At 46.6% G+C, this 25,809-nt stretch overlaps 1 protein-coding gene across 1 annotated transcript in view; it reads left to right on the top strand.

Annotated features, from left to right (window-relative positions):
* Positions 1-25,231, top strand: part of UBE2R2 (ubiquitin conjugating enzyme E2 R2) — a 76,649-nt gene extending 51,418 nt beyond the window's left edge. The window contains exons 2-5 of the mRNA XM_082253370.1: positions 1,782-1,868; positions 14,019-14,116; positions 19,542-19,676; positions 24,424-25,231. Coding sequence (XP_082109496.1) covers positions 1,782-1,868; positions 14,019-14,116; positions 19,542-19,676; positions 24,424-24,643 — 540 coding nt within the window. The 3' untranslated portion in view covers positions 24,644-25,231. The remainder of the gene's footprint in view (positions 1-1,781; positions 1,869-14,018; positions 14,117-19,541; positions 19,677-24,423) is intronic.
* Positions 25,232-25,809: the final 578 nt, after the last annotated feature.

The following is a 25,809-nucleotide window of genomic DNA, read 5'->3' as shown; positions in this document are numbered from 1 at the left end:
AAAAAAAAAAAAAAAAGCTGTGAATTGAAAACTGCCTGGGCTCAGAAGAAGTGGGTTATGACACTGGCCATCGTTGAACTCTGCAGTCTGGTGACATCTATTGGTGGCAAAGAAGGGCTGTTGGTGACCGCTCTTGTTTTTTGCTTTTCCTGGGCACTTTAATTTTGATTTTTAAACCACTGCTTTGCTTACTTTTTTTGTTCAGCCAACCCTCGTCTGGACCGTTTCTGGGGCTTTATCCACTGAGGCCTATAATTTACCCAAGCAATCTGTGTACATGGCATTTCCCAAGCTGCATAGAGCAGAATCGCAGTCAGAGAAGATGGGGTGGCGTAATACGAATGGAACAAAAACATTTCCTATTAAAGGGCTGGACAAAAGTTGCATAACCCTGTTTTTTAGATGTTTGCTTACAAGTGTTTGGAAACTGGATGTCCATTTGGGACTGATCGGAATACAGTACTTTGGTTGGTGTGATTTGTAGCCATGTCAGGAAGGGGTTGTATTGTGTGTTTTTTTTTTTTTTTTCTTTCTTTCCCAAATTCTTTATGAATGCAGCATTAAAGATACATTCAAATGTATTCGTACAAAGTTTGCGTTTAGAGATATAACATTCAAGCATATGTGTACAAAAAACGTCAGATATAATTGTGCATAGACATGATTGTCGCAGTGGTTGGTATCAGCAAAAATAAACATGGCACAAACTGGACTATAACCGGTGCATGAGAATTATTTTGAGGTATCCCAACAATTCCTAGTGAGGTGTTGTGAGGTAGGAAGGGAAGAAGGGAGGAGAGAGAGGAAAAAAAAACCTCTTAATAGGGAGGGGTAAGTAAGTTATTAGTCCTGTGGGCTGGACAAAAAATGGAGTTCCATCAGTTGTGGATAATTGGTAGAGTAAAAGTGGGGGAGAGGAGGCCTTCTCCACTAATAAACTACCCATCTAGGAGGACCTTTGCGTCATCAGAGAATATGAATCGATTCCAGAGTGACCAGGTCTTGCTATACGATTCTCTCCTGCCCAAAACCAGGTCCTCCAGGGTCTCTACCGATCTGACTTTATTAGGCCACATAGCAGCAGAGGGAGGATTGGTGCTCTTCCAACATAAGCGTCTGACTTTTTTATGCATCTGTTAGTTTGGAGACCCCCTACAACCCAGTAATCATGGGTGCTCAGCCTGTGGCCCTCCACCGGTTTCAAAACTACAAGTTCCACGAGGCATTGCAAGCCGCTGACCGTTACAAGCATGACTCCCAAAGGCAGAGGCATGATGTGACTTGCAGTTCTGTAACGGCTGGAGGGCCACAGGTTGAGCACCCATGCAGTAAATCTTTGACCTCCAAATTGTTCTGCTTTCATGGTCGCTCACTTACATCGGGAGAACACAAGTGATGTGTAGAACTTTTCTTTATATAAAAAAGAAAAGGCGCCGCTCACCAAACCAGGTCATTAATATGTGGCCTCAGCCAGTCGTTCCAGTCACCCCCAACATGTTTCGCCCTGCTCACCGGGACGTGGGTGGTGCAATGCTGGCTTAGACCACGTTCATCTACGTACTAATGCACCAGGTTTGTGAGTGGCACCCTTTTTTCTTTAGTAACGCTTTTACACCTCTGAGGACACTGACACCAACTGCTATCCCTGCTCCTGGCGGGGAGATCTATCTCCGCTTAGAGCGGCACTGCAAGTTTCATTTGGATCAGCCTTTTTTTATAGTTGTATCTGTGGAATAATGGAAATTTTTTTATATTTATTTTTATAAATTTTTTTTTTTCAGGCTCACATAAAGTTTCCAATAGATTACCCGTATTCCCCTCCGACCTTCCGCTTCCTGACGAAGATGTGGCACCCGAATATTTATGAGGTAAGAAATCGTGTTGGGATATTATTTAAGGGGTTTTTGTTTTTGGGATGTATGGGAGAAAGGTACAGCTATCCACCAGCAAAAGTACAAAAAAAATATATATTTTTTTTTTTTGAAATTTAGTGTTGAGGATACTTTCCTACGGTTTGTGGGAACTAAAGTGACACTAAATTCTGGTTTAAAAAAAGGAAAAAAAATTGTAGTAAATCCTTTTTTCTCTTGCGTCCTCCGACAGTCGCCGCCTCCTCTAAGTCATCACTGTTGGGTATTGTCTTCCTATCCGTAGGAATAGCTAGGCATATAGACTTAGTCCAAAGACAAAAAGCATTAGCATATACACACCCATGGGGGCTGTCCCATCCGGTCAATACCCCCCCCCCCTGCATCACCACTCCCAACTCAGTTTTAATCTGCCTAGCGTCAGGGATAGTCAGGCTTATCAGGCTTACCTTGTGCTGGGGCTTCAGTCTCAGCCTTCCTAATCTTTTATTTGATTTTCTTTGAAAATGTCAGTTTTTTTCTCTTACTTTACTAGCTGTTTATTTTGTCAGCTTCTAGTGTTAGTCTTCTCTTCGGATGAAGATGGATCATGCGGTGCTGGGATTCGGACTGGCCGCCCTGGTTCTCCAGGGCAAAAGGGTCAGATGGACCCCCAGCCCGCCATCGAGCGTTCAGCTATGGTTCGCCCTGGCATTATGAACGACCCATCCCTGTTCGCTGCAGGGATGCAGCCGTGAGGTGGCTACCTCACAGGGACTAGTCTGCGGTGCTGCAGCGTCATGTCCCTGGCTCACGGCACTCCGTCAGATGAGGACAGAGGTTTTTCCGTGCATAGAGGCTCCCCACGCCATCTGGTACAGGTAAGTACTTCTGTGTGGGGCCTCGGTTTGGGGTGACAGTCTGTGTTGCTGTATGTTCCCCGTGTCTGTGTCTGTGCCTGTGTGACTCCCTGTGCGATCCCTGCGGGGTTCGCTTGTGCAGATCTGTATGTTGCCTTGGGGGTCCCTGTCCCTGTGTCACCTTAGGTGCATGTTGGGGGTGCAGACGTTTGTGCTTGGGCGGCGACCGCAGCGGTGTATTTTCGCGCGGTCCGCCATCTTTACTGTGGGCACACATGTATAGCTCCTCTGGGGAGATCATGCATGTAATTTTGGCGCCATCCGCCGCCATTTTGTGGGCGGTGGAACGATCGGTTCGGCCGCATGTCGGCTGCCATTTTGGCGTAGCCTCCAATGCATCCCTATGGGGCAGCCATTTTGCCAGGGGTCTGGCATATAGCCCAGCCCTCTCCAGCAGCACTTCCTTTTTCCATCAGCAGCAAGGACACTGGTAGCAACGCTCTGCGGGCTCTGCAGGTTATCTCTCTCAATCTCCCTCTGTATATTGCTTCTGGCTCAGTTTCTTCTCTCCTTGGGGGTCTTCATAGCTGTGACAGTAGCGGTGGGCTGCACATACCGCAGCGCTATTTTAGGGGGACAGTACACTGTTTTTGCACTGTAGTTTGTTTTTTTGATAACTTGAGCCATGGATTCTCAGGAAAGCAAGTTTCCTCCAGCTTTAGTAGGGGGGCCCAGTTCTCCTGTGGCCCCGCTGCGACCTGATCTGGCTGCTGTAGCTGCGACTTTGGTGGCAAATATGGAAATGCTGATGTCTGAACGGGCTGCGAGAAAGAGGCCCAGGTTGTCTCTCTCCTGATTCAGATGGGGATATGGCTGCTGCTGCGAGCGTGCCCTTTTCAGGGTCCCGCTCATCCTTAGACCCTCCGGGGTCTGAGGGGGAGGCTGAAATGGAGGGTGTTGATACATCCTCCCCAGGGTCACCTGAAGAACGGCGACCATGGATGAGTTGATTATTTCTGTTAAGGATACCTTACATTTGGAGGATGAGCCCAGTTCTCCGGGCGTTGTGTCCTCGTTTGGGACGCACAGGACCCGCAAGTCTGCGCAGGTTTTTCCCTGCCCAGCTGAATTTCATTACACTGTTAATGTAATGTGGCGCACGTTAAAACGTCCATTCCTGGTACCTAGTCGGTTCAAATTGCTTTATCCTTTTGCGCCGGCTACGGAATCACGATGGTGTGTGCCTCCACAGGTGGACCACACTGTGGCCGTGTTAAACAAGGCTACCTTGGTTCCGACTGAGGATACCCAGGTTTTCCGGGATCCCACGGACCGGCGGTTGGAGTCTATAGCCCGCCATTCCTATACAGTGGCGGGTTCGTTGCTCAAACCCGTTTTCGCGTCTGTTCTGGTGGCTCAGGCGGTGGCTGATTGGACTAAGATGCTTAGAAGCAATCTCGTGTCTGATGACGTGCCGCCTGCCCGACTGGAAATGGTGGATCAGATCCACCAAGGAGTCATGTATTTGTGTGATGCAGCCTTGAATGAGGCCCCCTTGGTGGCTCGCCTCTCTAGTGTCGCGGCACTTAACCGGCGACTGATATGGCTGAAGAGCTGGTCGGCCAACCAGTCCTCACGGAAAAAAAATGTCTGATTTTTCCCTCTGCTGGCTCTCGCCTTTTTGGCGAGGCGTTGGACACCTTGGTGAAAGGCGTTACGGGGGGCAAGAGCACTATGCTGCCCCAGAACCCGAAGAACAAGTCTTTCCGAGGCAAGCAGGGTTCTGCGCCTAGATCCAATCAGGGGTCCTTTCGTGCCTTTCGGAACCAATCCAAGGGCAAGCCCTTCAAGGCCCAGGGCAACCAGAAGAAACCCTGGGCGGGTAAGCAGAAGGCCGGCAATGCCGGCTCGGCGGGACAATCCGCCTCTGCCTGAAGGGGCGCCCTCACCCGTTTCAGGGGTGGGGGGACGTTTGCGCGGTTTCCTCCAACCTTGGCTGCTCCGGATATCGGACAGGTGGGTCCAGGAAATCGTTCGATCAGGTTACAAGATCGAATTCCTTTCCCGGCCGGCGGACAGATTCTTTCCCTCCAATCTCCATCTGCTTCCGGGGCGTCTGCAGGACTTGCATCAAGCGGTGCAGGACCTGCTTGCTCAGGGAGTGATTGTCCCGGTGCCTCATCGGAACAGGTTTCGGGGGTTTGCAGGCCCAGGGCATTGCGGTCCTGGGGTACCTGGACGATCTGCTTCTGAGATCGCGTGCCAGTCAGGACCTTGTGCGCGATCTGTCCATCACGATACAGACGCTCCAGGAGTTCGGATGGACCATCAACGTTCAAAAATCGGCGTTGTCTCCATCGCTTCGCCTTCCCTATCTGGGAGTGGTTCTGGACTCTGCTCAGGCAAAGGTGTTCTTGCTGGAGGACAAGCTCCCGACTTTGCGGGATGAACTCAGGTCCCTCAGGGACAATCCATCCTCGTCACTCAGGACCTGCATGCGGGGCCTGGGGTTGATGGTGTCGGCCTTCGAGGCGATTCCCTTTGCCCAGTTCCACACGCGGGCTCTCCAGACGGAGATCCTTGCCAGGTGGGACAGACTTCCTCAGTCCTTGGATCTGGATGTCTCCTTGAGTCGCCAGACCAGATTGGCTCTTCTATGGTGGATCCAGGCCCCGTCGGTGGCGGAAGTCAAGTCCTTCCATCCATTGGTGTGGACGGTGGTTACCATGGACGCCAACCTGTCGGGCTGGGGTGGAGTCCTGGGCAACCTGTCTGCCCAGGGCACTTAGTCGGAGGAGGAATCCTCCCTCCCGATAAATGTGCTGGAACTACGAGCGATAAAACTCTGTCTCTTCCAGTGGTCGGACCGTCTCCAGGGCCTGCCTGTTCGCGTACAGACGGACAACGCTACCGCGGTGGCTTACATCAACCACCAGGGGGGCACCAGGAGTGCTCGAGCAGCCCGGGAGGTGACCGACATTCTGTCTTGGGCCGAGACTCATGTCCCGGCGATCTCGGCAGTTCACATTCCGGGTGTGGAGAATTGGCAGGCCGACTATCTGAGCCGCCAGACCCTGGACCAGGGGGAATGGTCCCTACACCCGGAGGTCTTTCAGATGCTGTATGCGAAGTGGGGATCCCCAGATGTGGATCTGTTCGCATCCCGGCAAAATCGAAAGGTGGAAAGCTTCGTGGCAAGAACGCGCGATCCGTTGGCGGTCGCCTCGCATGCTTTGCTGGCCCCTTGGCATCAATATCGTCTGATGTACGCCTTTTCCCTGATTCAGTTACTATGCCGGTTCCTTCGCAGATTGGTCTAGGAACCGCACATGGTGATTCTGGTGGCGCCGGACTGGCCTCGCCGGTCCTGGTACGCCGACGTTGTTCACCTGGCAGTGGCGCCTCCGTGGCGTCTGCCTCTGCGGGAAGATCTCCTGTCTCAAGGTCCGATCTTCCATCCTGCTTTACAGTCGCTGGCTTTAACGGCCTGTCTGTTGAGACCCATGTCTTGAAGGACAAGGGTCTATCCCCTGAGGTTATCCCTACCCTAATCAAGGCTAGGAAATCCTCCTCTGGTAAGATCTATTACCGTACCTGGAAGGCCTATTTCGCCTGGTGTGAGTCCAGGGGATTTTCCCCTCGCTCTTACTCGGTGTCGAATCTTGGCTTTCCTCCAGTCTGGAGTGGATCAGCGCCTGGCGCTGGCCACGATAAAGGGCCAGGTGTCTACACTGGCTGTCCTTTTCCAACGCCCTGTGGCGTCTCATTCCTTGGTGCGCACCTTCATTCAAGGTGTGCGACATCTGGCTCCTCCCAGGAAGGAGCATTTACCTCCATGGGACTTGAACTTGGTTTTGTCCGCGTTAAAGCGTGCTCCCTTTGAAAACATCAGGGAGATATCGTTGCCTCTGCTGTCGAAAAAGGTTGCCTTTCTGGTGGCGATCACTTCGGCTTGCAGAGTGTCGGAGCTGGTGGCGTTGTCTTGCCGCTCCCCTTACTTGATAATTCACAAGGATAAGGTGGTTTTGCGACCACCCCCATCCTTCCTTCCCAAGGTGATTTCTGAATTTCACCTTAATGAGGACATTGTCCTGCCTTCGCTTTGTACGAAGCCTAAACATCCGAAGGAGATTGCCTTGCATTCCTTGGATGTTGTCAGGGCGATCAGGGTTTACCTGTGTAAGGAATCCTTTCGAAAGACGGATTCCCCCTTTGTCCTTCCTGAGGGATCTCGGAAGGGCATGGCTGCGTCCGCAGCAACTATTGCCAAATGGATCAGACAGACCATTGAGCAGGCTTACGCCTTGAAGGAACGGGTTCTGCCCTTCCCTGTTAAGGCGCACTCTACCAGGTCTTTGAGTGCTTCCTGGGCCTATTTGCATCGGGCCTCGGTGGCTCAGGTGTGCAAGGCGGCGACTTGGTCGTCGGTGCACATTTTTTCCAAGTTTTACAAAGTAGACGTTCTGGCATCAGCTGATGCTTCTTTTGGCCGCAAAGTTCTCAGTGCGGCAGTGCCATGATGGACCCTTGAATTTTTCTCTGGGTCCCTGGCTGTTGGCATTTGCTTTCCTGGGCTGTTGCTCCTGTTGAGCATTGTTTTTTTTTTTTTTCTGTTGCCCAGTTGATTTTTCTTACGGTGCATGTAAGATTCCTTTCTCTGATGTGGGTACTGCGTTGCCTTTTCTACGGTTGCGTCTCCCACCCCTCATGTCTATACTGCTTTGGGACATCCCAACAGTGATGACTTGGAGGAGGCTGCGACTGTCGGAGGACGTAAGAGAAAACGGAATTTTTGTAAAATCTTACCTGTAAAATTCCTTTGAGTCCTCCGACAGTCGCCGCCCCCGCCCCTCTTTTGGGGTTCTTATTACCTACTGCTATGCTACCAAACTGAGTTGGGAGTGGTGATGCAGGGGGGGTATTGACCGAATGGGACAGCCCCCCATGGGTGTGTATATGGTGTATATGCTAATGCCTTTTGTCTTTGGACAATGTCTATATGCCTAGCTATTCCTACGGATAGGAAGACAATACCCAACAGTGATGACTTAGAGGAGGCGGCGACTGTCGGACTCAGAGAGGAATTTTACAGGTAAGATTTTACAAAAATTCCGGGTTTTTTTACAACCCTGGTTCACAAACCTAGTGTAATACTGCTTAAAGTGCAATGTATTTTAAAGGTAAAACACAAACATCTGTGAATATCAATACCTCTGAGAAGTCATTTGTGACGTAACGCATCAGGCCATCATTTTTCCTCCAACATTTGGATGTACAATATCTGATCATTCAGAGGTTTGTAAGTGTTTTTACGTTTAAAATTGCATTTTAAGCAGTATTACACGGTTTGTGTACTTTGGCTTGTATGTCGGTGTGCCTTCTGGAGAATGAGGCCATTTAATCTAGAACCCTACAGATTCATTCGATCAACCTTTAACGATCTTTTGTCTTGTGGAGGAATTTCTAGCCTGTATGACCCACCTACTATAAGGTATCTGGGTTCATACCATCTGGTGAGTGCAATTGCCGCTTCACTTTGGTGCTGGGTCCATTTTAACTGTCATGTTTGGACACCTGAACGTTTCAGTTTCACTTCGGTGTTTTTCACATTTGTTTGCCAAACTTTATATTTATGGACTTATCGTTTTTATATTTTGATTTGGATTCATCAATGTTTTATCAGTTATATTCACTATTTAGCGCTCTACTTATTTTGTGTATGGTTTGTGGACAATCTTATGTCTTATTGTAGTGCTGGCAGCTTTATATATTACTGTTAGCGTGATGCATTTTTTACATATTTAGAAGCAAAATGGATGGGGCAAAATACGGTCACGTTCTTGAGGAAAATCAGCTGCCCTCTGCCAGAAAGTGGTCAATGGGAAGAAGGTTTACCTTCCAACATGACAATGACCCAAATCACACAGCAACAATGACCCAAATCGCACAGCAATAATAACCACACAGTGGCTGGAGAAGGAGGTGAATGTCATTGCATGTCCTAGTCAGAGCCCAGACTTCATCCCCATTGAAAATCTGTGGAATTACTTAGACTGCAGTCCACAAATGATCACCATCAAATTTTATTGAACTTGAGCAGTTCTGCAAAGAGTAAGCAAATATTGCAAAGTCCTAGATATGCAAAGTTAGTAGAGACAAATCCCAACAGACTAAAGGCTGGAATTACAGCAAAAGGTGGTCTGACAAAATACTGACACAACTTTCCAACTCGCTGATCCTGTTTTTTATGAGTTCTGACATGTTGGAGTTAGCTTTCACTTGGCTGTTATTTGTTGCACTGAGTAAATACAGCTGGAGAAAATAAACTGTCTTCGTTTAAGGCTGCAAAGCAACAAAACGTGATTATTTTAAAGTGGTTGTAAACCCTAGAAACAAAAAAAACAAAAAAAAAAACCTGCAAGACAAAGGCATAATGGGCTAGTATGCATCGCATACTAGCCCATTATGTGTAACTTACCTTAGAACGAAGCCCCGACACGGACCCCCGGACATCGCTGCGGGCGCTGCCATGATCCCTCGCCGTCTCTTCCGGGTTCGGCGGCTCCGGCGCGGTGATTGGCCGGAAGAGACGGCTCCGGCGCGATGATTGGCCGGAGCCACGATGACATCACTCCCGCGCATGCGCGCGGGAGTGATTTTTTCCGGCAAGCTCCCGGCAAGATAATTGAAGGTCCCCCCGGACCTTCAGAGCGCATGCGCGGCTGCATGCACTGTAAATATCTCCTAAACCATGCCGGTTTAGGAGATATTATTTGTACCTACAGGTAAGCCTTATTATAGGCTTACCTGTAGGTAAAAGTGTCAAAAAGCGGGATACTACCGCTTTAAGGGGGAGGGTGAGGAAACAAGAATTCCAACTTTCTCAAGTCGTCTTCCAGGACAGCCCATGAGACCTAGGGCTCCTCCTACCAGGACAGGAAACACATTAAACCCAATCACATAAAAGGCGTTGCCCTGGTCCTCACCTTCAGTATTAGTGTTTCCTCCGGATAGGGGGTAACCTGTTCCTGGAACTGAAGCTCCTGGTCTCCTGGACTGTCCTTGAAGACTTGGATTAAAGATGCATCTTCTGCCCAAGTGCGGTACCCCTTAGTGTCGCAATAGGGGCTGACCGCTGTCTCCTGTGTAGCATATTTTCTAGGGTAGTCTAGGTGTATCGCAAAGCTAGTTCAGTCCAGTCTTGGAACAGTGCAAAATGTGCTTCCTCTTATCGTTGATTAGAAGACTCAGCAGGTTTCGGGGGGAGTTGGGGTGTATTAGCCTGGCCCATTGAATAAGCACTTAATCCTTCTCATGCTGGAGCTATACCATCTAAACTGTTTCAGCTTGGTGTCCAAGGAGGTTGGACATTGTAGCCTACTGGTTGGATGAAGATAAAAGTTCTTAGAAGAACTGTCTGTCTGAAGATCTGGAGACATTCCTCCTCTTCTACAGTCATAGCAAATTAAGCTGCTTCTTCTGGGCGCAACATAGTTGGCACACAAATTTTGTGGACCCGAAGATCCCTTGCTCTCTAGTTAGCTCTGCCTAGGGCAGCCTTTTTCAACCAGGGTGCCTTCTACGTTCTATAGGGGTGCCGTGGCAAAATGCTTAAATTTGCCCCAAACTGACCAAAAATTGCCAACAAGTGGGTGGATCCGGTCTGCCTTTTTGGTAAACAAAGCCACAGGTTTTTATTGTGCAGCACTAGAACCTACTGTGTGAGCCAGATGCCACCATTTAAGAACCAATGAAATCAGAGGTTGATAAGGTGGACATTAGGCACCTGAGGGCACCCTAGTTTGCCCTTCCTCGGCTCCTCTTTCAGCATTGGGGTCAAGATAGCTGAATGAGGGAGAAAAACTCAGAGAAGAGAAACCCTAAATATTAGTCAGTACCAGCGTGCAAAGATGGATTTGCTTTGTAAGAATAAATTGCCTCGAATGTTGGGTGTTCTATACGTGTGCAATATGTACAATTATTTGTTTTTGAAACTTTAGATTCGGATGCCTCGAGACTGCGAAATTTTAAAGGGTGCCTTGACTGAAAAAAGGTTGAGAAACAGTGGCTTAGGCCATTACTTGAGCTGTGTTGTCTTCAAAAACCTGTAGAGTAACTCTGCCTACAAAATCTTTCCCTGCTTTTGCTTTCAGTGCCCCCATTCTGCTTCAGCCTATCAAACCGCTTTAGAAGACCCAAAGCTTTTTTTTTTTTTTCCGACAGCATGTCAAAGCTCAGATACCTGGTCCAAAAATTCAGGCTTGGAGACCTTGTCACCAGCTTAACAATTGCTGGTAAAAGCACAGAAAAAGCTGTTTTTAAATGCATAATTTTTTACCTTTTTCATAATTTCACTTCCAATTTACTTTTGTACTCTCTATAAAATTTGACTCCAGAAAGGGAAAAATCCCCCCCCCCCCCCCCGCACATATTCCTCTCCTCCTCCTATTTACTTTTATTCCCTGTAAAACACCCCCCCCCCCTTATATAACCTTTTTTATTTAGCAATCAGGGAAGGAGTGAAGGGGAAAACTAAAGTTTGGAGTGGCAGTTCTGGGGCTGATGACATCAAATCCACATTGGCAGCATTCAGCAGCAGTTTTGGGGTTTTTGAATGGTTTCACTAGGAAGGATTTTACAGGTAAATAACCATGTAGGTTAACTCCCCATAAAATCTCATGGCAAGATTTTTGTTAAAATCAGTCGTCTCCAAACTGCATCCTGGGGGCCACATGTGGCCCTTTGCTTGCCTCTACCTGGCCCTTGGGACACTATATTCCCCTAACTGACATGGATGATGGGGCGCTTGTCGTCCCGCCGATGGGGGCGCTTGTCGTCCCGCCGATGCGCAGCCGAAGGGGGGGGGCGCTTGTCCTCCCGCCGATGCGCAGGACATTTTTCTGACAATGGCGCAAATTCCAGCCATCTAAAGCCTGAAGGGCCGTAAACTGGCCCTTTAAAAAGTTTGGAGACCCCTGGTTTAAATCTTCTTGTTTGGTCCCTGCTAAGTTTGCTCTTTATCATAGAGCATTGATTTTAAATTCTTTGGACTATGGAACACCACCGCCCCCAATATCATTGAGCGAGGCGGAAGTTGTTCTGTAGTACTGACATAACTCCTGTCTGCCACTCCTTCGTAGATGCAGTCCAGTGAGTAAGTTGTCACTCTAGGTCTGAAAGTGTTACAGGATCACCAGGTGAAGAAAAGTCTGGGGTGGTAAAAAGAAAATTAATGCGGCCACCACATTGAACGACAGATGAGCTGCATTATGTAACCATTTTATCCTTTTAGATAACACTTTAAGCGGTGTTGCTCTAGAGCTTTCTAGAGCCCTACTACAGGTCCTTCTCAAAAAATTAGCATATTGTGATAAAGTTCATTATTTTCTGTAATGTACTGATAAACATTAGACTTTCACATATTTTAGATTCATTACACACAACTGAAGTAGTGCAAGCCTTTTATTGTTTTAATATTGATGATTTTGGCATACAGCTCATGAAAAACCCAAAATTCCTATCTCAAAAAATTAGCATATCATGAAAAGGTTCTCTAAACGAGCTATTAACCTAATCATCTGAATCAACTAATTAACTCTAAACACCTGCAAAAGATTCCTGAGGCTTTTAAAAACTCCCAGCCTGGTTCATTACTCAAAACCGCAATCATGGGTAAGACTGCCGACCTGACTGCTGTCCAGAAGGCCATCATTGACACCCTCAAGCAAGAGGGTAAGACACAGAAAGAAATTTCTGAACGAATAGGCTGTTCCCAGAGTGCTGTATCAAGGCACCTCAGTGGGAAGTCTGTGGGAAGGAAAAAGTGTGGCAGAAAACGCTGCACAACGAGAAGAGGTGACCGGACCCTGAGGAAGACTGGGGAGAAGGACCGATTCCAGACCTTGGGGGACCTGCAGAAGCAGTGGACTGAGTCTGGAGTTGAAACATCTAGAGCCACCGTGTACAGGCGGGTGCAGGAAATGGGCTCCAGGTGCCGCATTCCCCAGGTCAAGCCACTTTTGAACCAGAAACAGCGGCAGAAGTGCCTGACCTGGGCTACAGAGAAGCAGCACTGGACTGTTGCTCAGTGGTCCAAAGTACTTTTTTCGGATGAAAGCAAATTTTGCATGCCATTCGGAAATCAAGGTGCCAGAGTCTGGAGGAAGACTGGGGAGAGGGAAATGCCAAAATGCCTGAAGTCCAGTGTCAAGTACCCACAGTCAGTGATGGTCTGGGGTGCCATGTCAGCTGCTGGTGTTGGTCCACTGTGTTTTATCAAGGGCAGGGTCAATGCAGCTAGCTATCAGGAGATTTTGGAGCACTTCATGCTTCCATCTGCTGAAAAGCTTTATGGAGATGAAGATTTCATTTTTCAGCACGACCTGGCACCTGCTCACAGTGCCAAAACCGCTGGTAAATGGTTACTGACCATGGTATTACTGTGCTCAATTGACCTGCCAACTCTCCTGACCTGAACCCCATAGAGAATCTGTGGGATGTTGTGAAGAGAAAGTTGAGAGACGCAAGACCCAACACTCTGGATGAGCTCAAGGCCGCTATCTAAGCATCCTGGGCCTCCAGAACACCTCAGCAGTGCCACAGGCTGATTGCCTCCATGCCACGCCGCATTGAAGCAGTCATTTCTGCAAAAGGATTCCCGACCAAGTATTGAGTGCATAACTGAACATAATTATTTGAAGGTTGACTTTTTTTGTATTAAAAACACTTTTCTTTTATTGGTCGGATGAAATATGCTAATTTTTTGAGATAGGAATTTGGGGTTTTCATGAGCTGTATGCCAAAATCATCAATATTAAAACAATAAAAGGCTTGCACTACTTCAGTTGTGTGTAATGAATCTAAAATTTATGAAAGTCTAATGTTTATCAGTACATTACAGAAAATAATGAACTTTATCACAATATGCTAATTTTTTGAGAAGGACCTGTATACGCTATATGCTGTATAGCATATAATAATTTAAGATTTCCCACAGTTTTTTTGCAGTTTCAATGACTTCTGGTATACTGGCCTTATGCAATTTTAAAATGTACCTGTGACTCAAGTGGTTAAAGCTGATCCTGGTTGCATCTTTGTCTAGAACGTCACGTTCTCGTTGGAATGTCACATCTGACAGCAGAACTGTCATGCCGGTAGGCGGCACTGCCAATAAAATGTGTAATTAAATCTCCCACTACAAACCTTAAAGGGGAACTACGAGGAGGGGTCAGAAGCAGGTGGTGATTGATGTTAAATGATAGTTTCAGTTGAAAAACTCTTCTCAAAAAAAGTTTTTTTTCTTTTCTTCCAGAATGGCGATGTGTGTATCTCTATCCTGCACCCTCCTGTAGATGATCCACAGAGCGGTGAGCTGCCTTCCGAAAGGTGGAACCCCACCCAGAATGTCAGGTGAGGTCTGCAATATTTGGGAGAGCTCCACACTAAATGGATTTTCTTGGGGGGGGGGGGGGGTAGTCAGGGTGGATTTGATATAAAGTCGATTTTAAATCACTAGTAAAAAGTCTTGATTTGAATCATCATTTTTAAAGAGCAACTGTCCCCTGTCCCGCAGCGGCTCCTTCTCTGACCCCCTGTCAACTCACCCACAGTTCCATTCACTTTAAAGGTATGGCTGGTGATGGGGCAGTAACACAACAAGATGAGGGACGTGGCGGAAGCAGCTGAGGCGCTGCCATGATGGATCTGAAATTACAGCTCTTTAAAGAGGAAATAAATCCTGTAAAAAAAAAAAAAAAAAAAAAAAATTTTTGGTTGCCTGCAAAGTAAATGCATAATGTGCTAGCATGCGATTCACACTAGCGCATTATGTGACACCTAACCTGCCAACTAAGCCGGCGTCCCCGCTGGAGGCCGCATCCATCTTCGCCAGTCTTCCTTCCGGGTCTGCGGACTCTGGCTGTGCTACTGGCCAGAGCCGCGTGACGTCACTCCCTGTCACTGCACAGGGCTCTGAAGAAATGGCACCGGCAGCCATTCCTTCAGTGCGCATGCGCTGATGACGTAATTGCTATAGTGGTCAGTAAGGGCTTGTTTATATTGCTGCGTTTTGCTTGTTAAAGCTGAAGTCCAGGGATGGCAATTTTTACAGCTTAGACCAATGTAACTATATGCCATACCGCTGGGATCCCCTGAAAACAGTAAATCGCTGTAGTAGGCACTGCTACTACAGGAATCTTCAAATGTTTTCTAGGTCCTGTGCTGAGTGGCTGCACTGCTGCATACTGAAAACAGGTAGTTGCTTGCTTGGCATGGGTGCCATTTAGAAAACAACTTTTCAATTGAAGTAGAATTATAGGCAAAAACTTCATTTTCGAGAGTTGATATTGGTGTCCCATATCGGAAATTTCCCTTGACTTTTTGTTGTGCTTCGAAATGGAAATTCTGAATCGACACTAAAAATTCAGGATTTACAGGTGCATCTCTCATTAAATAAAAATCACCTTTTGATATTCTAATTTCAGTAATTCATTTCAAAAAGTGAAACTCATATTTTATATCGATGTTACACAGTGATGTATTTCAAGCATTTCTTTATTTTAATTTTGATTATGGCTTACAGCAAGTAAAAAAACAAAACAAAAAAAAAAAACCCAAATTTAGTATATCGGTAAATGTAAATATTACAGAAGACCAATAAAGATTTTTAATACAGAAATGTTGACTGACTTTTCAATATGTCCATGTACAGTATAGTATGCACTCAATACTTGGTCGGGCTCCTTTTGCATGAATTACTGCATCAATGCGGCGTGGCATGGAGGCGATCAGCCTGTGGCACTGCTGAGGTGTTATGGAAGCCCGGGTTGCTTTGATGGCGGCCTTCAGCTCATCTGCATTGTTGGGTCTGGTGTCTCATCTTCCTCTGACAATATCCCACGGACTCTGTGGGGTTTAGGTCAGGCAAGTTTCAAGCAGTGATACCATGATCATGTAACCAGGTATTGGTAGTTTTGGCAGTGTGGGCGGTGCCAAGTCCTGCTGGAAAATGAAATCAGCATCTCCGAAAATCTGCTCAGCAAAGGAAGCATGAAGTGCTCTAGAATTTCCTGCTAGAGCAGGGGTGGGGAACCTATGGCTCAAGGGCCGTATGTGGCCCGCAAAATCATTTGGTCCGGCCCCCAGGCTGCCGCTGAGTCTATCTCAGCTGAGCTGTCAGAATGGAGACGATATTTCCTGTATAGTTCAGGCTCCATCCTGACAGTCCTGAATCACAGGCAGAGTGATTTCAAATGCACTCCACCTGTGACCAATACAGGAAGCATTGCATCTATCTTCCTCCAGCGCGGCGCCGAGTCTCACACCAGCATTTCCCACCAGCGGTACCAGCCTGAGCCAGCTGTACCCACCAGCAGTTTCAGCCAGTAGTACCCACCAGCAGTTCTTTTCAAAACTTACCACCACAAAGAGTCGACTGCGCACCAGACTGACCGACGCAAACCTGGAAAACCAGTTGGGGGTAGCAGCATCATCAATACCAGCTAACATCACACACCTCACCAAAGAGAAGCAGTTCCAGCCATCACATTCGGGGTGAATTAATTGTTTGACCACATAAGTTGAGTAATTTTGTACGGCCCCCGGGTTGATATAAATATCCAAATGGCCCTTGGCAGAAAAAAGGTTCCCCACCCCTGTGCTAGAGGGCTGTGCTGACTTTGGACTTGATAAAACACAGTGGACCAACACCAGCAGATGACATTAGTATATTCGACTTTTTGTTGAATATTTATCTTTGGCAGATTAGACTGAGCAGTTTTTGAAGCACTTTTGTGTTAGAAAGCACAAGTAAGGACCCATGCACACAGGGCGTTTTTGCAGCTGCTGTTTGGAGCGTCGCACTTTTTTTTTTTTTTTGCAGCTTAAAAAAACGCCCCTCCATGTTTTATGGCCTCATGCACACACAGGCTTTTAGGAGCTCCAAGTGGCATAGGTGTTTTTAAGCTGTAAAAAAAAAAAAAAACCCAGAGCCAGTGTGTTCAGGAGCAGCAGCGTTAAGCTGCTAAATGCGGCTTAACGCTGTATAGCAGCTTTTAGCAGCGTTAGGCATTTTTTTCAAATGTGAAAAATGTGATTGGTCACAAATAGAAGAGGGTTGTGTTTATTTAAAAACGCTGCTAAGCGCCAACGCGCCTAAACGTGCATTGACGCCAATGTTAAATGCTGCTAAAGGCGCGTTTTTGACGCCGCTTTTTCCTGGCGTCAGAAATAACTTTGCAGCTCGTCTTTTTTGAAGCCCTGTGTGCATGGGGCCTGAAGCTCAAGAAAAAATGTATTCCTTTTAAATTCTATGTATGTCTTCACACTGGTCCTTTGCTTTGAGGTGTTAAAAATCCTGCTTGCCTTTTACATTCCACAGATTCCTGTGCATGAATAACGCAGGGGTGTTGGCGTTTTTAAAATGTGTGACAGCAGGTATGGAAAGAGTATCCCCTGCCCGCTGTCACGGGGTGGGGGGTCGGTTGAGAAGGGGGAGATGGGTAACATGTTACACTGTAAATATGAGCGTAATATGTTAAAGGTGAACTAATCCTTTAAGTAAAAGCAGGGGATCACACATAGCTCTGAGTGTTTGATCTTGCCCAGCTAATATAAAATTTGCCTTGGGGTGGCGTATGGGGTGAGTAAATGCCCGGTTGCACACTGTAAACAAAGTGAACCTGTACTATGGCTGTAATGATCAAACAAATGCGTTCTAAGACCCATAATGCAGTAGTCCTCAACTCCGGTCCTCAGGGCCCACTAACAGGCCAGATTTTAAGTATTACATTGGGGAGATGCAGACTAGAGTACTGCAATCACTGAGCAGCAAATGATATCACCTGGGATGTATTTCAGTTATCTTGCAAACCTGGCCTGTTAGTGGGCCCTGTAGGCCAGGTTTGAGGACCACTGCTAATGCACTGGTTCAGTAACTGAATAGGGGATAAAAATTAACTTATTCGACAAATTAAAAGATAAATTCAACTTTTTGACGAAAATAATGCACACTTTTTTTAAAAGGTAAAAAAGTGAATTTATTTTTGAAGTAGGAGCCTGTATAGCGTTGCAGGTCTCCTGCAGATCTGTCCGTGTATCTGCTTCCTCATACAGGCAAGCCAATACAATCTGGCAGGAAGAATCCATGAACTTTCATAGTGCAATGGTAGTTCATTGAAAACTACAAGTGGACAATTGCTAGGGCTGTCGGGACTTGTAGTTTTCCATTCAGAAGGCAATGTGAAGGAGTGATTTTGCCGGGCGGGCGGATATGGGTGTAATATGTAACCTGTTATGAAAAGTGAAATTATGCTTTAGAAATGATTTCAGTCCAAAAACTTTTGTTTTGTAAATGGGTTTAGCATAATTTGCATGTTTCTTGTCTTTTCTAACATCTTGCTTTCATAAAAAGTATAGCGTGTTTTTAGTGAACACACACTTTTTGTGACTTAATTTTGTTTTTGGGTCCAATAGAGATTTAAAGGTCAGCCAGTAGGAATGGTCTCGGGTGTTTTCGGAAGCCCGCCAGGAAGCCCACACTGCACACGTCTAATCGCAGGCAGTGATACATTTGCTGGTCTGAAGCATAGATCGTAAAATGTCTCACTGCCTGTGATTAGCCGTGTGCAGCGTCGACTTCCTGGCGGGATTGGGCAGGTGGTATCCCAAACATGCCTCAGCCCATCTCCATAAGCCAGCAGAGGACACTCCTCATGGCTTTGTGCTATGGCTCTTTCGCTTGGCCTAAGACTGCGATCTCCAAACTTGTGGCCAGTGGGCCGAATGTGTCCCTTAGCTTGACTTCCTCCTGCCCTTAGGGTAATATTTCTCCCACTGATATAAATGATAGGTCACTATTCCTCCTACTGACCCCAACGATTGGGGGGGGCACGTCACTATTTCTCCCACTCACCCCCAACGACGGGGGGCAGGAGTGTGTATATTGCTCCCACTGACCCCACTGGCGTCACTATTGCTTTCCTGCTGACCCCAACGACAAGACCGGGTGGGGGAGGCGGTTTCACTATTGATCTCCCAGTGACCCCAATGACGAGACAGAGGGGTCACTATTGCTCTCCCACTGACACCAACGACGAGACGGTGGGGGGGGGGGGGTTCACTATTCCTCCCACTGACACCCAAGCCTGAAACTTAGTCTATTGCCACTAATGCTGGGGCATTCTCTACTCCCACTGGGAACAGTCCAGCTTCCATGAAGTCTGAACAGAAGTAAATTGGCCCTTTGTGTAGAACATTTGAAGACCCCTGTCCCATGGTATCAGTCACATGGAGTTTACTGTTTTCAGCTGTTTGACCATCACTATTATTGAATTGCTCTCCTCCACCCTTTTCAGCTAGAACAGCTTCCCCTCTTGGCACAAGATTTTAAAGAGTGTCTGTGGAAATATGCCCATTCACTGTGCAGACCAGTCTGGTTCCTCTACTCCAGACTGATCAAGACATTTCCTTATGGAGCTGGCTTTATACACAGGGGCCCAGTCATGGTGGAACAGACAAGGACCTTCACCAAACCCTTACCGCAAGGAGAGCATAGTTGTCTAAAATGTCTTTGTAGGTTGTAATATTAACAGTGCCCTTCCCTGGAACTGCCTGAACTCAATGATTAGCAGTGGTGTCCTACATTGTGCACAGAAACCAAGCTTTTGAAACCTTCCCTTGTATTGAAGGGTTTACATGAAGCTGATCCGTTTTCATGCTCATCAAAATCTAAATAAAAAGGTTCCCTGTATAGTTGTAGTAGATACCTGTGCATGGTTTGTTTGTGACCTCCATAAGCCCCCAGACTCAACTGTTTTCTTGTTTTTTTTCTCTTTAGGACTATTTTACTGAGCGTGATCTCTCTGCTAAATGAACCAAACACCTTCTCTCCAGCCAATGTAGATGCTTCAGTAATGTTCAGGAAATGGAGGGACAGTAAAGGAAAGGACAAGGAGTATGCAGAGATTATTAGGTGAGTAACCATTCTAGAGAGTTTATTTTCCTAAATATTCGATATTAGACCTCCTTTACCCCATATGATTTATACACTCATGGAAGGCTGCTTGATGGAAAGTTAAGTAGTTGACTGTACCAACCAATCAGAGCAGAAACCAGTCACCAGTGGTTTACTGTACTGCAAGGCTCTGTACCAGGTTCTTTTCTATTTAATCTGTAACTGAAGCTTTGGAGGTAAAGGTGTCTTTTGCTGATGGCAGAGGTGTGCAATAGGGTTGATATTCCAGGAGGTGTTTGTAAAATGGAACCTAACTCAAAAAGGTGTACGCTGCAGTTCAGGGTTTCTAAATGAAAGTAATAGATTTGGGGAAAGAATCATTTATAGAGTTCAATATTGGGGGTACAGTGTTGGCCATAGCGACAAAGGAATATTAGGGGTTTCCTATTTCTCTTTCATTGACGGGCACAGCTCACTAAAATTTGGGCCAGAGTGTCCCTGTGTCCAAATAGTGGTATGTCTGTAGTTAAAGCGGAGTTCCACCCAAAAGTGGAACTTCCGCTTTAGGGAGTCCTGACCCCCCGACATGCCACATTTGGCATGTCATTTTTTGGGGGGGGGGGGGGGAGCGGTACCTAGTTTTGACAGGTACCCACTCCCACTTCCGCTCGGAGCGACGCGGCGCCCTGAGCGGAAGTTCTCCTCTCCCCCTCCCTCCCTGCAATCTTCTGGGACACGTCAGAGGTCCCAGAAGATTGCCGGCCAATCACGGCGCGCAGCGCAACTCGCGCATGCGCAGTGGGTACCCGGCTGTGAAGCCGCAAACTGTAACAGCCGGGTGCCCACAGCAGTGATGCCGAGGGAGAGGATCGAGGCTTCGGGCGGCCGCATCGCTGGACCGTTGGAGAGGTGAGTAAATGGCTGGAACTCCGCTTTAAGATTGTGTAGGAGAAAATACGACTTGTTGCTTAAAGCGGAAGTAAACCCATCGATTAACAGTTTCCAAAAAGCAGTTATATTCCCGGCATGCTGGAAATGCTAGCTGTCACGTTGGTTGTGCTCTCAACCAAACTGTCAAACCATTCAATGGCTGGTGTAATAACTGATGACATGTGCAGCATCATGGCAGTTGAAGATTAAACAGAGGCCAAGATGGCAGCTTCCTTGACTTAAAAAGACAGGAGGGTTTACTTCCACTTAAGAGATGTCCGATGGTGCTGATAAGGATATGTGGTCCCCTCAATCTCCAAACGCTTGCTGCCTTAGAGTGGGATCGGTGAGATGGTGGGTCAGTGTGCTGCCGGTTAATGTCCCACTCTAAGGCAACAAGCGTATGGAGACAGAGGGGACCACATACCCTTATCAGCACCATCGGACATCTCTTCAGCAACAAGTCGTATTTTCTCCTACATAATCCTAAATGCAGACATACCACTATTTGGACACAGGGACTCTCTGGCCCAATTTTAGTGGGAGGCTGCTGGGGGCTGGGTGACGCATCCAGCCCCACTCGTGCATGTGCTGTGCAGTTGAGGGACAAAACCTTTTTTGTCCTCCCTTCATTATTGGTTTTCTGATATTAATACACACGGCTTGAAGAGGAAGTAAAGTCACTCAAAAAAATGAGAAAAAAAAGCCCTGTAAAGAGAAAGGCATAATGAGCTAGTATGCATCGCATACTAGCTCATTATGAAGTACTTGCCTTAAAACGAAGCCCCCGCCGTGCCGCCCCCTCAGCGACAGGATGGCTGTCCTGCTTCCGGGTTCGTGTCCTCCGGTCATCTGATTGGCCGGAGGCGCGATTACATCACTCCCGCGCTTGCGCGCGGGAGCCACCGTTCACGGCATAGGGCTCTGAACGAACGGCAAGGGTGGCCGTTCTTTCAGAGCGCATGCGCCGATGATGTCATCGGCAGTATGCACTCTAAATATCTCCTAAACGGTGCAAGTTTAGGAGATATTTATAGCACCTATAGGTAAGCCTTAATATAGGCTTACCTATAGGTAAAAGTTTGTGAAGTGGGTTTACAACCTCCTTAAGGTCACTAGGAGTACTTTGGTTGGAATACCATTATCTCCGTATAATTATACCCATGAAGAAAGGTTGTTACCTGAGACGCATTGGGGTCTATCAGAGAGTTGTTACCATAGCCACTCCATGCTCTCCAGCGATCATTCTTCTAAGCCGTGACAATTGCATTTTATTATGTATTCCATGCACATATGTCTGTATGCAGATCATTGTAATCTTTGAGAAACAATAGTTAGATTATAGTCTCATTATCTGATGTTTGGCCTTTAAACTCCCACCCACTACAGTTGTCCTATTGATTGTTTGCACCAAAGGGACGATGGCTACCACCATCAGGGATTCCAAATGGCCAGGTTACGAACTTTACATTGACCAGTGATAATGGACAACTGTTGCACACAAGTTGCATTGTATAATATTCAGGTATGACTTTCATGCAACTTCTGAGTGTTAACGTTGAAGTCTATGGCCCTCAAGTTGCATGAAAGCTCAGCAGGGATCAGTGGACACGGACCTGTCATCTGCCTGCTCAGCAGGGATCAGCGGACAGATCACTCTGAGTATATGGATCCGATTGGCAGGGGCCTTAAGGTTTAAACGTGCAGTAGACTCCATTATAGCCTTTGTGATATATAAAATCTTTAAAAATGAAACCAAGTTTCATAACCAAAGATATTGCTTTTTGACAAACAGAAGTGCAACTTTAAAATCTTTAGTGTTTACAGGGTTTTTTTTTATTCGCTGTAATTTCATTGCACATTACCTTGAATTTTACCAACAAATTTTAAGGGGAAAAAAATAAAGGCCTTTTTCTTTAAGCAGCTTAGTAGATGCCCACTACTTAATCTTTGCAGTAGTGCAATACATGCTTAAACTTTAATGTGGTATTCTAGGCTGGGGATGGAATTGTGCTGCTGATTCAGGAAAGGCCAGCAGAGGGTGCCAAAGTACATAGGAAAGGGAAAGGATTCATGGGAGCGTGCATCTCTCAGCCAATACAGCTTGCCGATAGTCAGTGGGCCAGGGGCTTATACTGAAGGAAGGAGCTCCGAGGAAAGCGGAAGTTAGGGTGGGTACACGTCCCTCCTTTACATTTTTTATTCTATCTTTTCGTTTGACGAAAATTAGATATTTTCGGCAATTCACTTTGAAATTGTTTCATATTAGTTTTTGTCACTGAAAACATGCAGCTGCTGAAAACTGACAAATATTTTCAATGAAATTAACACTGCAAAGGGGGCAGAATTGATGGACCACTTGGTCGTTTTCTGTTGTCTGGTTTTTTGAGTTTATTCATTTGACAGTAGCAATGACTCCCTTAACTGCTTCCATTTTTTTTTTTTTTTTAAGCAACCTCCTTGCATTTAAAGGGCCTAATAATTGATGCCTGTTCTAACATATTTTTTTTTTTTTTTTTATGGTCTTTCATTGTTTGTCCCTGTATTGCCTACCAACATTGTATCTGGTATGGTGTGTGCGCATGTACATAAGCTGTGCTAGAGCAGTGGGAATGCCTTCTCTGTAGCACAGGTTGGTGTGAGCCACATATACTTTCATGGAGGGGAGTAGCCTGGGGAGAGCATTGCTAATGAAGGTGGATTACTGAAAGTGAAATGAGCGATTGGGTGGGGTGGGGCAGTGGCATGGACTCTCAATTAATAAAAAAAATAAAAAAAGTGTCTACTGCTGTGTGCCATGGTTAAGTGTGAGCCTAGGAGTGTTTTCAAACTGTGGGGAGGGACTTGTGAAATTAACATAGAGACCTGTGTTCCTAAATAGAAGGATCACAGATGTCCTTCTCAGCGGGGAGCGATCGTGGGTGCCCGACGGCAGTCAGTGCTGCTGGTCCCATGGATCACCATCCCTGCTGCCTAGTGGGGGGCTGGCGCGCGCCACCGCCGACGCTCTCCCAAGACCTGCCATACAGGTACGGAGATTCACGCAGCCGAGCCAGCCTGTCGCAGTATATATGCAGAGGGTGCTCGGAAATTGGTTAAAGGAGAAGTACAGCCAGCTTGTTTGGCTGTACTCCTATAGGTCACAGGAGTGCAGTTTTCTGCACTCCTGTGACACGTTTTCATCAGACGGCTGAAATCAGAGCCAGTCTGGGCTCAGGCAAGATTGTGACAATGTAGTTGGGACTTGCCCACATGCCTGGACCAGCACCTGATTTATCCTCTTAGCGTGCTTCTGAGAGTCTTAGCTGGCTTCTCCTGCCCCTCCACAGCTCAGTGCTCCAGTGAGTGGGGTGAGGAGGGGTCAGAGCCAGTGACTGACAGTCACCAGCTCTCTGCTAATGGAGGCCTGAGAACCGAGCGATCAGTGGGGTTTGCTTGGTTTTCAGTGTTGGAGCCAGCAGGGGACAGATGCAGCATTGAACCCATGCTGCATTCAGCTAAGGTAAGTATGGTTCTGAAAAAATAAAAAATCCCGTACTTCTCAACATTGTTTTCCCTTTGCCCGTGCTGCTTATCTTTGCTTGAAGAGCTAAGCGAACTAAAACATATTCAGCATCCGACATGTCCGGGAGTGTCTGATGCCTGGTCCCCCTCTGTTCTGTGGTTTCTTCTGCCAGTCCCGACATCACTTGGGAACACTGCATTAACAAAGACACTGGCAGAAGAAAACGCCCAGTGGTGGAAGTTGGCTTTTAATGGTCATAAATAAGATCCTTCACCAAATCTGCTTACATTTGTGTTTTGACATCCCCCCCCCCCCTCTTTTTCTTAACAGAAAACAAGTGTCGGCGACTAAAGCTGAAGCGGAAAAAGATGGCGTGAAAGTCCCAACCACCCTGGCGGAATACTGCATTAAAACCAAAGTGCCTTCTAGTGATAACAGCTCAGACTTGCTCTACGACGACTTGTACGACGATGATATAGACGACGAAGATGAGGAGGAAGAGGACGCTGACTGTTATGATGACGACGATTCGGGGAACGAGGAGTCGTGACGCCCTTATGCATCCGTTCTCTCCCTTCTCACGGCCTGAAACGACCCTTTTAGACCTTCCTGCTCTGTCCCTCGGCCTCTCCTGCTGCCCCCCCCTCCCCTGCTGATTCAGGCCACTAACGGAGTAGTGTTGGCCTTGCAGATCTCCTGCTGTCCTGAGCTCTAGGATATAAAGAGGACCAGTCTTCTGGCATATTTGTGGACTTGGCTCCATTTTTTTCTTTTTCTTTTTTTTCCCCGGACCTATCACGGAGACACAAGGGATAGGAAAAAGGCACGTCACGGAGTGTACGCCGCACCAAGCTGCTAGCGTTGGTGCAAAACTTTTTTTCCTTTGTTTTTGTTTTACTTTTATTTCATAGAAACGACTTTCTCCTGTTTATATACCTTTAAAATATATTTCAAAAAGTAAAAAAAAAAAAAAAATTGCTAAAACTTTGAAAGTCACAGCTTTTGGTTTTGCATTCAGTTAAATTGCAGCGGTGGTTTTCTTGAGTGAGACATTGCCCTCTTTTTATTTCTGCAAATCTTGTATCCCAAGGGCAGATGGCTTATTTTTTTGTTTTTTGAATACTGAGTGCTACAAAAACTCCTTAATAGTGGAAAACTACAGGTTCAAGCCCAGGGTTAGAGAGTGACTTATTATCCCCCTTTTCCAATGATGTGTGTATCATGTTATGTTTACCTCAATCACACCCCCCCCATTCCCGAACCCATGCCCCTGTCTCCACCAACAAGGTATCCACCTGTGAAGAGGCTGCATTCACAACACAGAGTCTCCTGTCCGTCGCGACCAGCTGCTAAAGGGTCGGAGTATGCTCACTACTACTTCTAGTACTACTGCTGCTGTTTGTGCTGATGGCTTTTTTTTTTTTGTGATGTCATTAAGGGTTTGAAAAAAAAAAAAAAAAATTCTATATAGAGCTATAAGAAGCAGAGTATACAACGGGAGGGTGCATTTTGGTATGCGGCACAGTTTTTAAAACAGAGTTTTTGTTGCTATATCCTTTAGACTACCGAAAGTTGTCTGTGTGCAAGAGGTCACGGCTCTGCAAATGTTTTCTTATTTTGTTGTTTTTGGGTTTTTTTTTTTGTTTTTTTCTTTAGCTTTTGTAATTTTTTTTTTTTTTTTCTTTTTGATTTTTGTTTTTTTAATTTTTTGTCTGT

This window comes from Pelophylax lessonae (genome assembly GCF_965119305.1).
Source record: "Pelophylax lessonae genome assembly, chromosome: 1".
Taxonomy (NCBI): domain Eukaryota; kingdom Metazoa; phylum Chordata; class Amphibia; order Anura; family Ranidae; genus Pelophylax; species Pelophylax lessonae.
The sequence above is the reverse complement of the archived record's forward strand: the minus strand, read 5'-3'. Positions and strand labels throughout refer to the sequence as shown.